The sequence below is a fragment of the Gadus morhua genome, chromosome 14, assembly GCF_902167405.1.
Source record: "Gadus morhua chromosome 14, gadMor3.0, whole genome shotgun sequence".
Lineage (NCBI taxonomy): Eukaryota > Metazoa > Chordata > Actinopteri > Gadiformes > Gadidae > Gadus > Gadus morhua.
In genome coordinates this window covers 6,954,407-6,968,244 of record NC_044061.1, presented here as the reverse complement: position 1 = coordinate 6,968,244, position 13,838 = coordinate 6,954,407, and the positions used below count along the sequence as shown (strand labels likewise).

General features: G+C 45.9%; 1 protein-coding gene across 1 annotated transcript in view; it reads left to right on the top strand.

Moving 5' to 3' along the window:
- The first annotated feature begins 71 nt into the window (after window positions 1–71).
- adamtsl3 (ADAMTS-like 3) overlaps window positions 72–13,838 on the top strand; it is a 139,119-nt gene continuing 125,352 nt past the window's right edge. Inside the window, exons 1-2 of the mRNA XM_030377083.1 lie at window positions 72–334; window positions 761–876. Coding sequence (XP_030232943.1) covers window positions 802–876 — 75 coding nt within the window. The 5' untranslated portion in view covers window positions 72–334; window positions 761–801. The remainder of the gene's footprint in view (window positions 335–760; window positions 877–13,838) is intronic.

Genomic DNA, 13,838 nt, shown 5'->3' with positions numbered 1-13,838 from the left:
GTGCAGGACCGGGAGGGCAGTCTCTCTTTTTTTTTTTTTTTTTTTGCCTGCGTAACGCGCCCAACTTGTGTCGCCTTCAGATCGCTCCTGGACGAGCTGTGCGCTACAGAGCAGAGGAGAGACTTCACCGGAGCACCGCTCACAGCGTGCCTGTCTGCCCGCCACACAGCTGGCCACACTAATTCACTTTCCCAGCGACAAATTCCCCTCATGATCTCATGATAGAAAGGACGGCCGGGGAATCGTGGCAAGGGGCATAGCATTATTATTTTTTTTCTTGATGAGAAATCAACGATGTGGATCACCCCAATGAGCGCATTGCACTTCCCATAAGGTAAGCCTTTCTATTTCTCCCGAAGCAGTGACCGAACGCCCAGGCAGCCCCTGTTAAATTGGTTATTTAATAAGCTGAACAAAACACGTTCAGCAAACGCGATAGCCTATATTTAGCGATTTGTAGGCTCCAAAAAAGATTTTCAGTTGGATTATCTCACAAGTGTGCCACCCCTTGACGCGGATGATGCGCATAATTCTTGGTTCAGCGAGATGGTTAAGTAGCTGTTGTCGGTTTACATTTTCAAACTAAAACTTGACCACAGGGACGGCGAACACAATATATTTTATATTCAGTGTTCGTTCTCTTTTAGGAGGTGTTATCAGCGGGGGAATTGTAATGTCGATGCTCCAAAGCTGACTTAATGTCCGTTTATCGAACATCCAATACATACACCAATTGTTGAAATCATAATCTGTCCTACAGGTTGAAGGCAAACTTGTGATTAAACCACCATATCCTGGGGAATGATGGAGACTTCAAACTTAATCTGTCTCGCCTGGAAGGCTGCCATAGCCCTCTCGCTTCTTCCCCTTGTCCAGGTAGGTAAATGATGGATGGATGGACAGATGGATGAGAGGTGGATTGATTGCTGGGCAGCTGGGCTGACTGATGGTTGGTTGTCACATAATCATTGTTGCACAGCTAAACATCAGATTCCACATGGTTAGACCGGATGCCCCAATATATTGTCATATGGATAAGGTCCAGTGAACAATATTTGTTTTTCCTTTGTTTATTCTTTGAATATATGAGTTAATTTGATAAACCTGTGCTATGTTTTACCGTTGTCCTCATCAAGTGCTTGTGTGAAATTAGAATTAGTCTCAGGTCTTTTTCTTTGGGCTTAGTCTCTTACTAAACCTTTATTGATTTGCACGGGTCAAGAAGCTCATGGCCAGTGGGGAAATGTAGCTGGATTTCAATGTGTTGATTTGGCAGTCACTCCATTGGTGAAGCAATTGCAAAAGTCTTCTACTTCAGAGTCAGGCTCTGTCTTCCGTGCGGTGCAAGAGAACAACAGGGTGTGTTGAAGTTTAGTGCAGGCCAGTGTAGACAGAAGAAAACATGTTTGATGGATTTTTTTAATTGAAATATGCTTTCAAATAGTTCTGATCAGACATGTACATTCAAATGGCTTCCATCAAAGCCTAACGGACATAGGGGTTGTAATTCTTAATAATAATTCAGAATTCCCTCCAAAGCGACAGGAATCTTAGGACTCTACGGACCATGGTATCAATCTATGTGCACACATTGAAACAACAAAGTATGTTCGGCAAAGAAAGCAGTAACCAACAGTGCAATCTTGTTCATGTGCGCCTGTTTGCCTGATGTAATTGAATCCTCCTCTCCTCTCCTCTCCCTCCGTCCCCTCCCTCTCCTCTCCTCTTACATCCTCTCCTCTCCTCTCCTCTCCCTTCCCCTCCCATACTCTCCTCTCTCATACACTACTTTCCCTCTCTCCTCCGCTCCCCTCCTCTCCACTCCCCTTCTCTCCTCCTCTCTCCTCATCTCTAATGTGCTCCCCGCCTCTCATATCCTTAATTCTCTTCTCCTCTCCTCCCCTGTCTCTTGTGCTCTCGTCTCTCTAGTGCTCGTCTCTCTTCTCATATGCTCCCTTCTCCCCCTCCTCGACCCGTTCTTTTGTGTTCTTTCTACCATTTCCCATGTTTGACCGTCCTTGCTTGATTTACATCCACGAGAGCGCTACACAGGGGACCATTAATAGGGAAATAAGTTCAGAACAATGAAATCCACTTGTGTGTCCATGGGGGGGGGAGGAGGGGAGGGGGAGGAGGGGAGGAGGGAGGAGGGGGGGAGGCGGTGGCGGGGGTGGGGGGTTGGACAGGTGTTTCTGGTAATGTCTTTAAACCATCTGCTTCCAGATACTTTGGAAGTGAAAATATCAGTTACACACACACACACACACACACACACACACACACACACACACACACACACACACACACACACACACACACACACACACACACACACACACACACACACACACACACACACACACACCTGACCTGGTAGTAGCTACACTGAGTAGTACACCTGCCAAGGGAGCAAGGAGGGAGGGGGCAGTGGTGGGGGGCTATGCACTCCAGCACCTGTGGCTCTGTTTCCATTCACATGTGGTTGCAAAGGAAAGGAGCACAGAGGACCAGTGTGTGTCTGTGTGTGTGTGTATAAGTGTATACATGTGTAAGTGTGTGTGTATGTGTGTCTTTATGTTCTTTTGTGTTTCCCAGATTTTGAGAGAGAGAGAGAGAGAGAGAGAGAGAGAGAGAGAGAGAGAGAGAGAGAGAGAGAGAGAGAGAGAGAGAGAGAGAGAGAGAGAGAGAGAGAGAGAGAGAGAGAGAGAGAGAGAGAGAGAGAGAGAGAGAGAGAGAGAGAGAGAGAGAGAGAGAGTGAGTTGGTAGGTCTGCGAGAACAATTGTGTGTCTGCTTTTTTTGTTGTTTTCCTGTAATAAATTTATATTTTCGGCCACAATTGTGTTTGCTACCAACAAAATAGACGGATTTGTTGCAGACCCGTGCAGAGCAGTTAATATGTGTTGTCCAAAAGCTCCCTTACCTTTTTGGGCAGAATGTAGTTCTATTATTATTTCTGTAATCATTACTTTACTCATTACTGATTTCTGATATGCCATTCAGGAGCTGCCTCAAGGGTTCAGATCAGGGCCGTGCATGGATACCTTGAGTGGCTCAAGAAAATGAATAGGACCCCCCCCCCCCCCCTCAATAGTTAATGAGCAAGAATTCTCTGTTCTAAGAATGACCGATTTGGATATATTGAGAACAATGTGTTTACACAACAGCATTTGCATTCCTGAAAACGACAGCAAGAAAACTACTGCTACTACTAGAAAGTACCAATGTTTTTGAATGTTTTGAGAGCCAGAGGTCTATGCCCCTGTAGCTATGCCCTGGTGCACGGGCCTGCTAAAGATAATTTGTGGACAATGGGGATCGATCCTGGACCTTTTTTTCCCCCTAGCCAAGAAACTATCCTGCCCTTGATGTAATTAGGGTAATGTCTGCTGGATTATCTAAGCAATCTCTCACCTAATTACAGAGAAATAGCTGTTGACAATTCTAATTGAACATATAGCCAAATTGGTTAATTCATCTTTTATGGGCGAAAGCACATACCAATCAGGACATGATTTGGGAGTACATGTTGATGCATTGTCGTTACCTGCCATTATCCTCCACGACGATAAGCAGATAATGTTTAGATATACTAGCCCAGGTAGGGGAGAGTGACAGACGGAAACCAAAAAAACAATACAAAGGTGAGAAACAGAGAAAGGCCACAAGTCCCCACCGTGTAAAAAACAACAAACCCTCTGTTGTGTCACTTTCCTTCAATTTCCTGTTTGCCGTCCACTTCCTTCCTGGTGCCATGGGCGACGTCCTGTCATCCTTTTTAAGCCTCGTACCAGACTCTTGTTTTCTCAGGAAACGCTTTAAGAGAGCAACTAACTCCCATCAACCCCCTCTAGCCGCCGCCCATGCCTACATCATTCACCAGCACCATCGCTAACCGCAGTACAAAAGTACAAACACTCACTTACTCACACACACACGCACGCACACACGCACGCAGGCACGTATACGCACACTCTTACACATACACATATACATATACATATACGCACACTCTCACACATACACATACGCGTATACCCTCAAGCACACACCGGATGAGGTCATTAAGGCTTGTTTCCTGTTGCTTTCTTCCAGAACAGTTTTTTTTTCTGTGACAGTGAGCAGGTAGGAGCTCTTGGTTCTGAGAAAAATCGTAGCGGGAACACATTCAACCCACCTCTGCTGGACTCGATGACACCCTTGTTTCATTCCAGAGAACAGACGCACTTTAAGAAGCTTCCACGAGCCAGAAGGATGATTGCTGTCTGCCTTTAGTTCCCATAAGTGCTCAGATTTCAGCGCATCCATGTTCAACACGGAGATTTCATGTAAGCAGCGGAAGGATGGTCGACAATGAACAAGATCTCAACTGATTTGAAAAGCCACAGCAGGGGATTGTTAACAGTTTTTCTAGATCTTGACTCTCAAATCCTGCTGCTGGCTGTGTTCGATTTTTTATCTTCTGGTCACATCACAAACCCAATCAGCCAACCACATCTCCCCTCCCCCTGGACGTGACTGCATCAAGATCCAATAAAATACAGGCCTCAGAATTACTAGACAGAGGGATGGAGCCGAAGGAAAAAAAAGAAAGATATTTCCATATCGGTTTGTAGAGGCTTTGCGGTTTAGCCGCAGTCAGGCCCGTCCAGAACTTGTTCCTTCTGGCAAAAAAACATTCCTCTCATTCTGGTGAAGTATGGCAGAAATGAGTTCTACATCTCTGTATGGACTGGAGTAGACCCATGCTAATCACCCACTGTGGTCCTAGGCTGCTTATCTAGGGTGCACATCAGGGACAGGACACCACTCTCTCCCTGACCACGTGGTCTGGGGTGTTTTGACTTTCTACATGGGTGGGGGGGGGGGGGGGGGGGGAGGGGTGGTTTCCTTCTCTCTAGTTGAACTTTCACAACTTTTTAGTCCATTAGATCTTCACAGTCGATAGTGTCAAGCAAAAACAGACCCAGCATCGTTCTCACTCAGTGTCAATCACTCACTACCCCGACCACGACCAAACCAACCCCCCACCCTCCACGCTACACCTTCCACCGCACTCCGCCCTCATACACAACCACCCGCCTCGTAGCACCCTCCCTCAGCGGCTCCGAACGGAGGGGAAAACCAGGCGAGACAGGGAGCAATTAAGATATCCATCTGGAATAATGGGATTTTCAAGGCATCGGCGGACGGTGGAGAGGGGAAGGCCGGGGGAGAGGGGAGAGGGAGGAGGCCGGGGAGAGAGAGAGAGGAGGAGTTTGGGGTCTGGGGTCGGAATGGTGAGACTCTTCTTCCTGTTCTCGCCGCGGCCGCTGACGCTGTGATGTCACCGGGTTAATGGACAGCATCGGGAGTCTGCGTTTATTATTCCGTCCCGGTGTTGTCCGTGGGCGGTCAGAGGTGGTGACGGTGCGTTGTTCGCGATCATTATTATTATGATTGTGGTTGGCTATGATCTGATCCGCACTGACCTGACCAGCCTGAGTGTTATTCTTTCAACTCGACGATGACAACCATAGGTGAAGAATAGCTCGTTTCTTCCTGCCTTCCATTGACACGTTCGGAGCACATTTAAACATCCACCGTGTCCGTTTATGACATCTGTCTTGTCAATCAATCAATCAATCAGGTGACTCAGAAGAACACCTAGTGTCCACACTGAGACACGACGACGTATCAGAACACCGCTCCCCTGCATGCCTCACCAAGCCGCCTCCTCCTCTCCCCTAGCATGGGAAAGTAAGAGACAAGCAACCTTGTCGGGTTTAATTTGCTCTTTTCACCATCGCCGTTAACCACCATTAACCTTTAATGTCTCCCCTGACCCAAGTCATCCCCTCCCTCCACCTCCCCTCCACCTGTCTTTACCTCTCTCCACCTCCCATACCCTCCACCTGCTGGGATCTGCGCGGTTTTCAGACGAAGGCCTAAGTCAACAGGAACATGGGAATGTGTTTAAGCAAGGGATGGGTGTTCTCTGGAGATCAGTGGGCTAATGTTAGAACAGGCTTTAATAAAACACGTGCGGTGGTCAGTGTTTGGGTGGGAGTCGGCGAACGGCGAGGGGATGTGTGGAAGCAAAATGTATGAGGCGTAGATCTGTGTTTTGGATTGAGTTGGATCGGTTTGCAACCAGAATCCTGCCAGATGATGTAGCTACAGGATGTCACACGTTTCGAGATGGGTTTCTATTTGGAGGACTTTTGTTATTTGACTACAAATACATGTGCACACCTCTCTCGGGCACACACACACACACACACACACACACACACACACACACACACACACACACACACACACACACACACACACACACACACACACACACACACACACACACACACACACACACACACACATCTGCACCACCAGTTCTGGGTCAATGGCATTGTCTGGGTTTTCAGCTAAATGTTAGAAGTGAAAAGATCACTTGTCTATAAAATCTTGTCTATGAACGCACACACACACACACACACACACGCACACGCACACACACACACACACACACACACACACACACACACACACACTCAGCGAAGCAGCCACCTCTGCAACCAACCCCCCCCCAATTCACATAATATTGCACCCTGGATTTTGAGAAAGAGAGGTAGAGGTAGAGGTAGAGGTAGAGAGAGAGAGAGAGAGAGAGAGAGAGAGAGAGAGAGAGAGAGAGAGAGAGAGAGAGAGAGAGAGAGAGAGAGAGAGAGAGAGAGAGAGAGAGAGAGAGAGTCTTCTTTCACGGGTGTTGGACACTGGTCGCCATTCACTGAGCCCCCTACTCACCCCGCACTACCCCCCAACCCCCCTTCGCGAGTTCTCTGAACCCCATCCCTGCCCCCCCTGCACCATTCCTCCTCTTCCCCCCCTGTATCTGGCCTCTTGGTGGACTTTTAGTACATATATTTCTCTATCAAACAGACCTCTCTCTCTCTCTCTCTCTCTCTCTCTCTCTCTCTCTCTCTCTCTCTCTCTCGCTCAATCTCTCTCCCCTTTCGCCCTCAATCTTAATCTTCCTCTCTCTTCCCTCTTTCTGTCTCTGTCTCTCCCACACTCTCTCTCTCTCTTATGCTGTATTCCCCTTCTACTGCTCTCGCTCTCGTTCGCTCTATCCCAATCCATCTATCTCTTTATCTCTTCGCCCTGGCCGGTGCCATTTTTTCGTTTTTGGTGGAGCCGCTAAAAGCTCCTCAGCTCTCCTGCCATTAAAATGTGAAAGAGCAGAAGCCCCCTCTGAAGAGGTGCTACACACACACACACACACACACACACACACACACACACACACACACACACACACACACACACACACACACACACACACACACACACACACACACACACACACACACACATAACGCCAAGACTAGATGGTCTCTCATTACAGCCATCCATCACGTTGGAAGAGCCTAGTGGAAGCATTGGAGATAAGACAAATCTGTGTGTGCGTTTGCAGGCTTTTGTGTGTGTGAGAGAGAGAGAGTTTGTCAGGTGCACAGATGTGGAACCAAATACTGTTCAATTCTACCGCAGTGGAGCCAGAGCACAAAAAGAGGAGCTTTTATAACCAAAGAGTGGAGTGCAATAATTTACTTAAACACAAATCACACAAATACACAAATCTCGAGGGAATCTTCCTTCCAAAATAAACAAAAAATCCAAAAGGAATCTCGGAATTATGGTTTACACAGACACTGCTCTGTGAGAGTTTAACCAGTTTGGCTGTAGATGCGATCTATACTTCAGATTATTCACTTCCAGCCCAGCGGGCCAAAATGGCTGAGCTGCTGAACGCGCTGATGACGATAACACACCTTAACGCGAGCCGGGCCGCGTTCCTCGAAGCCCAGCGATCAATACAGGCTTTTTTTTGTTGGGAGTTCTCGTCCAACGCTTTTGAAAAAAATAACCTCCATTGAAAGTCGATCGGCGCCCACTAGCACATATCAAATTTGAGTCATGAATAAATCAGGGGTTGTGTGGGGCACGCGGCATGAGAGGATAAGCCAAACCATGAATCATCATCGTGATGAAAACAAATTACGCTTTTATCAGTTTATAGAAATATTTATTGTGAGCGCTGGCCTGGACTCATTTGTTTGGGCGTAATTGTGAGTTCATTTGTTCTCGTGGCCTACTCTATACGTTTGTAATTGTTTGCTCAACGGTGCCATTCATTCTGACCAGACAGGTGGTTGTTGACGGTCGTTAGAGATGAGGCATAATTAACTTAAGGATGATTAAATAACCCTGTGGCTGTGAGATGGGGCATGCGGTGAGTGATGACGATGTTTAGTCAATGCTAAACGTGGCTGTTGATCAAATTCGACCAAGACGACTTTGCTGAACTTTGTTGTGGAAATGATGCGCCCCCATGCCACCTTTCCAGGCTGGCCTTTTCTGCACATCCTGTTGATAGGCCTCTCAGCGTTTCAGCTCAGCTGTCAGCGGGATGAGTCTTAAAATAAATGCCGGCAGCCAGTCTGAAGCAATGCCGTGCTCAATCAGAGGCCGACATGGAGCTGGAGAGGTAGCAGTACTGTTAGCATTCTTGTTTGTGAGGAATACACACAGCTTTATGGTTGGATTTCTTTGTGAAGTGTCAAATATAGGGTCCATAACAGCTTAGAGGTGATTTATTAAATCAGATGTAATTCATCATAGTCTAATATAATTTTAGAATGTCTTATGTGTTGCATTAGCGTTGTGTTTATACGCAAAAGCCCAAGCTAACCCACTCTATCACTGTGCTAGCATTCTACTGAAGCAGTGTGTATGTCCACGGTTGCCCGCAGTGCACTCCACTGTAATGAAGGACTCATTCAATGATCTCAATAATCCAGAGGCTGCTGGATCTTGTTCTGAGTATTTTTGCTTTAAGGCAACGAAGCACAACCTGCCGTTTTTTTATGGGATCACCTAATTCAATTCGTTTCTGTCCGACTGACTAGGCCATTCATCCTTCTAACCTCTTGAACCCTTCTCTGTCTGTTATTCACGTGTACACAAATGAGCACACATGCCCACATGGTCAAGCCTGCCTGGGTGAAATAGGAGAAGTACATTCAAGAACATGATCAGCACTACCTTGCATAAGGCGTTATGCTTATGCACTGGGTTCATGTTTGAAGCGTGGCCTGAAAAGGGAATAGAATCCTATTACTTTCAACGGTTCAAAGGGCTGTATTTTTCCATTCGCTTTCGATGGCACTCGAGTCCATCAGGAAATTTAAAAACATTATTCTGGTGCAGCCCCATGACACGGTTGTGTGCTCTGGGCCTAACAGGTTTCAGACAAATACAACACAACTTTAGTACCCGCTCTTCGTGACTATCACAATGATTTGTGTGTCCCTCTCAAGTGGCACCTCATGGGTCCTTAAGCGATCCTCTCTCTCCTCTCCGCACACACACACACACACACACACACACACACACACACACACACACACACACACACACACACACACACACACACACACATGCGCACACGCACATGCACATACACACATATATTAACAAAAACGAAATGATTCAATGATCCTCATCGAGTGCACCCATTTTTACATCATCATTTTAAGAGAGTTGTTATGCTACATGACTTTTATTCACTGTGCTGCTGAATAAGGATCATCACTTACTTATTACACCAACTGAAATGCATACTTATCCAATAATTTGTCTAAAGACACTCTCTACCAAGTGACTAAAGAGGAATGAGCTGTTTGGCAATTAATCATTCAGCTCTCAAGTACTTTGGTAGCTTTGCTTTTGATTCTTTCCAAGAGACCTGAGAATAAGGAAGGCTGGCAAAGGGCTACATATAGATAGAGGGATTGGGCAAAGTGTGAGACAGAGGTGATCTTATCATAGAAGCCCGTTGCGCTACCTCAGTCAACCTGGATTTATTTCTAAGTCTTTTTTTGGAAATACTTCACGGGATGATTGCAGCCGTAGGCCTGGATTTATCAAGAATGAATATCCTGATATTCCCTTCGGAAAATGTACTGATTATTCAAAGCTTGAAAAAAAAGTATTCGGGCAGCTATATTACTGACAAATCTGAAACAGATCTCATTGTATAACAGTCAAGGATTTCTCAAAGTATGGGGTGAAACAAAGTTATGTGTCTACAGCAAGGTAAAATGTAAGAACCCACAATGCATTTTTTTTTCCCTTCATTTTGTTTACATTCCATAACAGGTCTAAGGTCTGCTGTCTATTTTTAGCAAACACTTTCTGCATTTGATCGACAGTCCTCACGATGACAATGGTCCATGAGTGCCATCAAGGGAAAAGTAGGAACGGATGTTCACCTGGAAGGTGTCAGGTCCCCAATTTTCACACAATGTACACTTATTTCGATGTAATAAGCTGTCGGGTACTGGCCTATTCTCAAACACTGAAGGACTCTGCATAGCACATCACAAAGGGCTACTATTACAGACACGCACGCACGCACGCACGCACGCACGCACACGCACACGCACACGCACACAGACAATTTATCTCCTTCTGTGGGAACAAATGGATTTAAGTCCAGATTATACATTGCGTTCAGGGCTGAAGCAGTCTCCTGCGGAACGGCCCGGAGATACGAAGCGATGCGGGGAACCGATTGCAGACGGGGGTCGTAGGCCAAGGGAGGAGGAACACTCATGGTTGGGGAGAATTGCACACCTGCTAAAACCAACAGTTTGACGCTCACGCGGTCACGGGCATGTACATACACACAACATTCCTCTGTACATGCAGACGTACAGGCACACAAGCACGCACACACGTATACACACACACACACACACACGCACGCACGCACACCACTCTATAGATGTGTCAGACAGATAAAGCTGTGGTAGCAAGATTCTTGTTCTTTTATTTGTATTTCCTTTCCTTTTAATTGTTATTATGTACTTGTCCATCACTAATGATTCAAACAGCAGCTTTGCTCTCGGATTGTATTAATGTTTGTAGTGACTCCAATTAAAACTGCTCTGATCGACCTCAGCATCCCTCATAAGCAGCTCTGGATAACATCGTGTGATAAATGACTAGATGCAAATGTAACAGCGAAACAGCAGTTGGTTGTTTAGTTTAGTTTTTATTCTTGGCTATTCAAGCAAAGTACTTAACTGTCCTCTTATTGGAGCTCACAATGAATTCCATGCTGATGGAGAAATGCATTCCCACTCGCCTATTTGTCCATCTGGACCAAATCAAATGCATTAATAATCAGGCCATCGCAGATAATATCACAACTAAACCAATACACATACAATAACACATCATTCAAAGCCTGGACCTTGTAAATGGACGTCTGAATTTAGACCAACCCCCCACCCCCCTCAGACTAAATATCAATATCCTATTTGTTTGGAGAATCTATACAGGACAGCGGAAACCTACAGTCTGGACGAGGATTCTCAAGAGTACCGCGGTTTGTTTTTACACAACCACCCCCAGACGCGGTTCACAAGTCTTTATCTCCAGAGCTCTATGGAGCCTTCTTCCCTGCGTCTCCTATCTTGTGAATGCAGTTTCTGTCCCTCGCTCTCACTACCGTGCACCAACGCTCCCTATGAAACATCTGCTCCTGTGTGTGCATGTGTGTGTGTGTGTGTGTGTTTCATATGTGTGAGCCTTGTTCCTTTGTCTGGGACTCTACCCCCCCCCTCTCCTTCCACCACCCCCTCATGTGAAGGAGCCAACTGATCCAGGGGAACACAGAATAAGCCTGCAGCAGACGCAGGCCTGAGGCAGGGGTGGTGGTGGTGGTGGTAGGGGGTGCAGAGTAGACCCTCTCCTGATACTGTCCTTCCACTGATGTGTAACCTCTATTAGAGAAAGTGCTTTAATGGTTGGACGCTCCGCCCGAGTCACTAACTTCACAGTGGGGCCACCTTGGTGTGTGTGTGTGTGTGTGTGTGTGTGTGTGTGTGTGTGTGTGTGTGTGTGTGTGTGTGTGTGTGTGTGTGTCTGTGTCTGTGTTTGTGTCTGTGTGTGTGTGTGTGTGTGTGTGTGTATTGTGTCCAGATCGAGCACTACACATAATGGTAGCATAGTGGTAGCATAGACCCATGTGTTTATGTCTGTGAGTGTTTTGAAACGTATATAAATCTGTGAGTGTGTGTGTGTGTGTGTGTGTGTGTGTGTGTGTGTGTGTGTGTGTTCGTGCATATGCATTACTTAACATCGCTGCGTCTACAGAAAGGGCACCAATTATTGATCGCTGTGTGTGTTTACATCAATTAAGTCTTGGGGGAAAGACGTTGCGGATTTAGTGTTGAGGTGTTGGTGTGCTTCTGCATGTTTCAGCATTTTTGCATTATTTTGTGATCATTAACATCTGAGCTACTTCTCCCACTCCTCCTCCCTTAGGAGCAATAAAGACATGAAAAAGAGACGTATTAGTAGTTACCTCTTTAAGAAAGGTTTTTTTGAATTTAGATATTGATTTCATCAATATTTGAGAAGTAGGATAAACAGGGGAGAAATCTGTATACACCCGATCTCATTCATGTCTTGGTTACAGTAAAGAAAATAAGTCTGGGACTTTCAAGATTCAAGATTCAAGATAATTTATTGTCATTTCAGCCATATACACAGTATACAGTGAAATGAAATAGCGTTTCCCAAGAACATAAGGTGCAACATAGAGCGACAATCAATCATTTCATGGGTAAAATTAAAAAAGAACGAGCCCTACAACAGATTTCATTATTGTGTGTGCACTGTCTCCCTGTCTGATTTAGTACTCTTTAGTAAAATGTGCAACGGAAGCAATTAATGAGATGGAAACACAAACATGATATATGAGAAACAATTAAGTAAAACAATAGGTATCCACCGATACTCAGTGAATACCTAATACAATTAATTAACTGTGTGTTACTGTCCGTTGCTACACAACTCCTAAGTGGCTGCGGGGCCTGCCCGTAATTCCGACACCTCATTGTTCCGACGGCTCAATGGTTCAAAATATTTCCCATTGGATCGACATGCTACTATGCCGACGGTTCAATGTTACGAAAACGGAACCCATTGGTCCGAATGGCCGAGAGAGAGAGAGAGAGAGAGAGAGAGAGAGAGAGAGAGAGAGAGAGAGAGAGAGAGAGAGAGAGAGAGAGAGAGAGAGAGAGAGAGAGAGAGAGAGAGAGAGAGAGAGAGAGAGAGAGAGAGAGAGAGAGAGAGAGAGAGAGAGAGAGAGAGAGAGAGAGAGCGGCATAGTGGCATGTCGATCTAATGGGAAATATTTCGGACCACTGAGACGTCGGAACAATGAGGCATCGGAATTACGGCATGGCACCGTGGCTGCCACACCCCACCTATCAGGCTTTTACTGGGCTCCCCTTATGACCAGGACACAGGGTGATGATGTTTAAACCGGTGTACTTCAAAATGTTACAAGTGTTTCCGGCTGCCACGGTCTCTGGAGTGTGTGGGGTTGGCTGGGTTAACCTGTGCACATTGATTGCTTAACGCACAGCAGGTGTGCAGCCTCAGCCAACCCAGCCACAAACGCCACACTACAACGATTCAAATTAGCCGTAAAAATAAAAATCCATGCTCAACAATCACTTTAAGAATTCGCCAAACTGTGAAGCCCTTTTATTTCCAAGTTTCAATTAAAGGTTTCCAATTCCTTCCAGTTAATTGGAAACCTCTGTGAACAAAGTTGTGGTTGCCCTTGAGCTTGTTCTGGACAAAGTTACTTTCCTTGACATGACATCTATGCCTTTCCATTGTTTTTGCAGCTCATTTCCCTAACACACTTTTTACTCAGTGGTGTTTGATCTCGGCATGTGCATTAAATTACATGAATTATGTGCAATTTAACTAA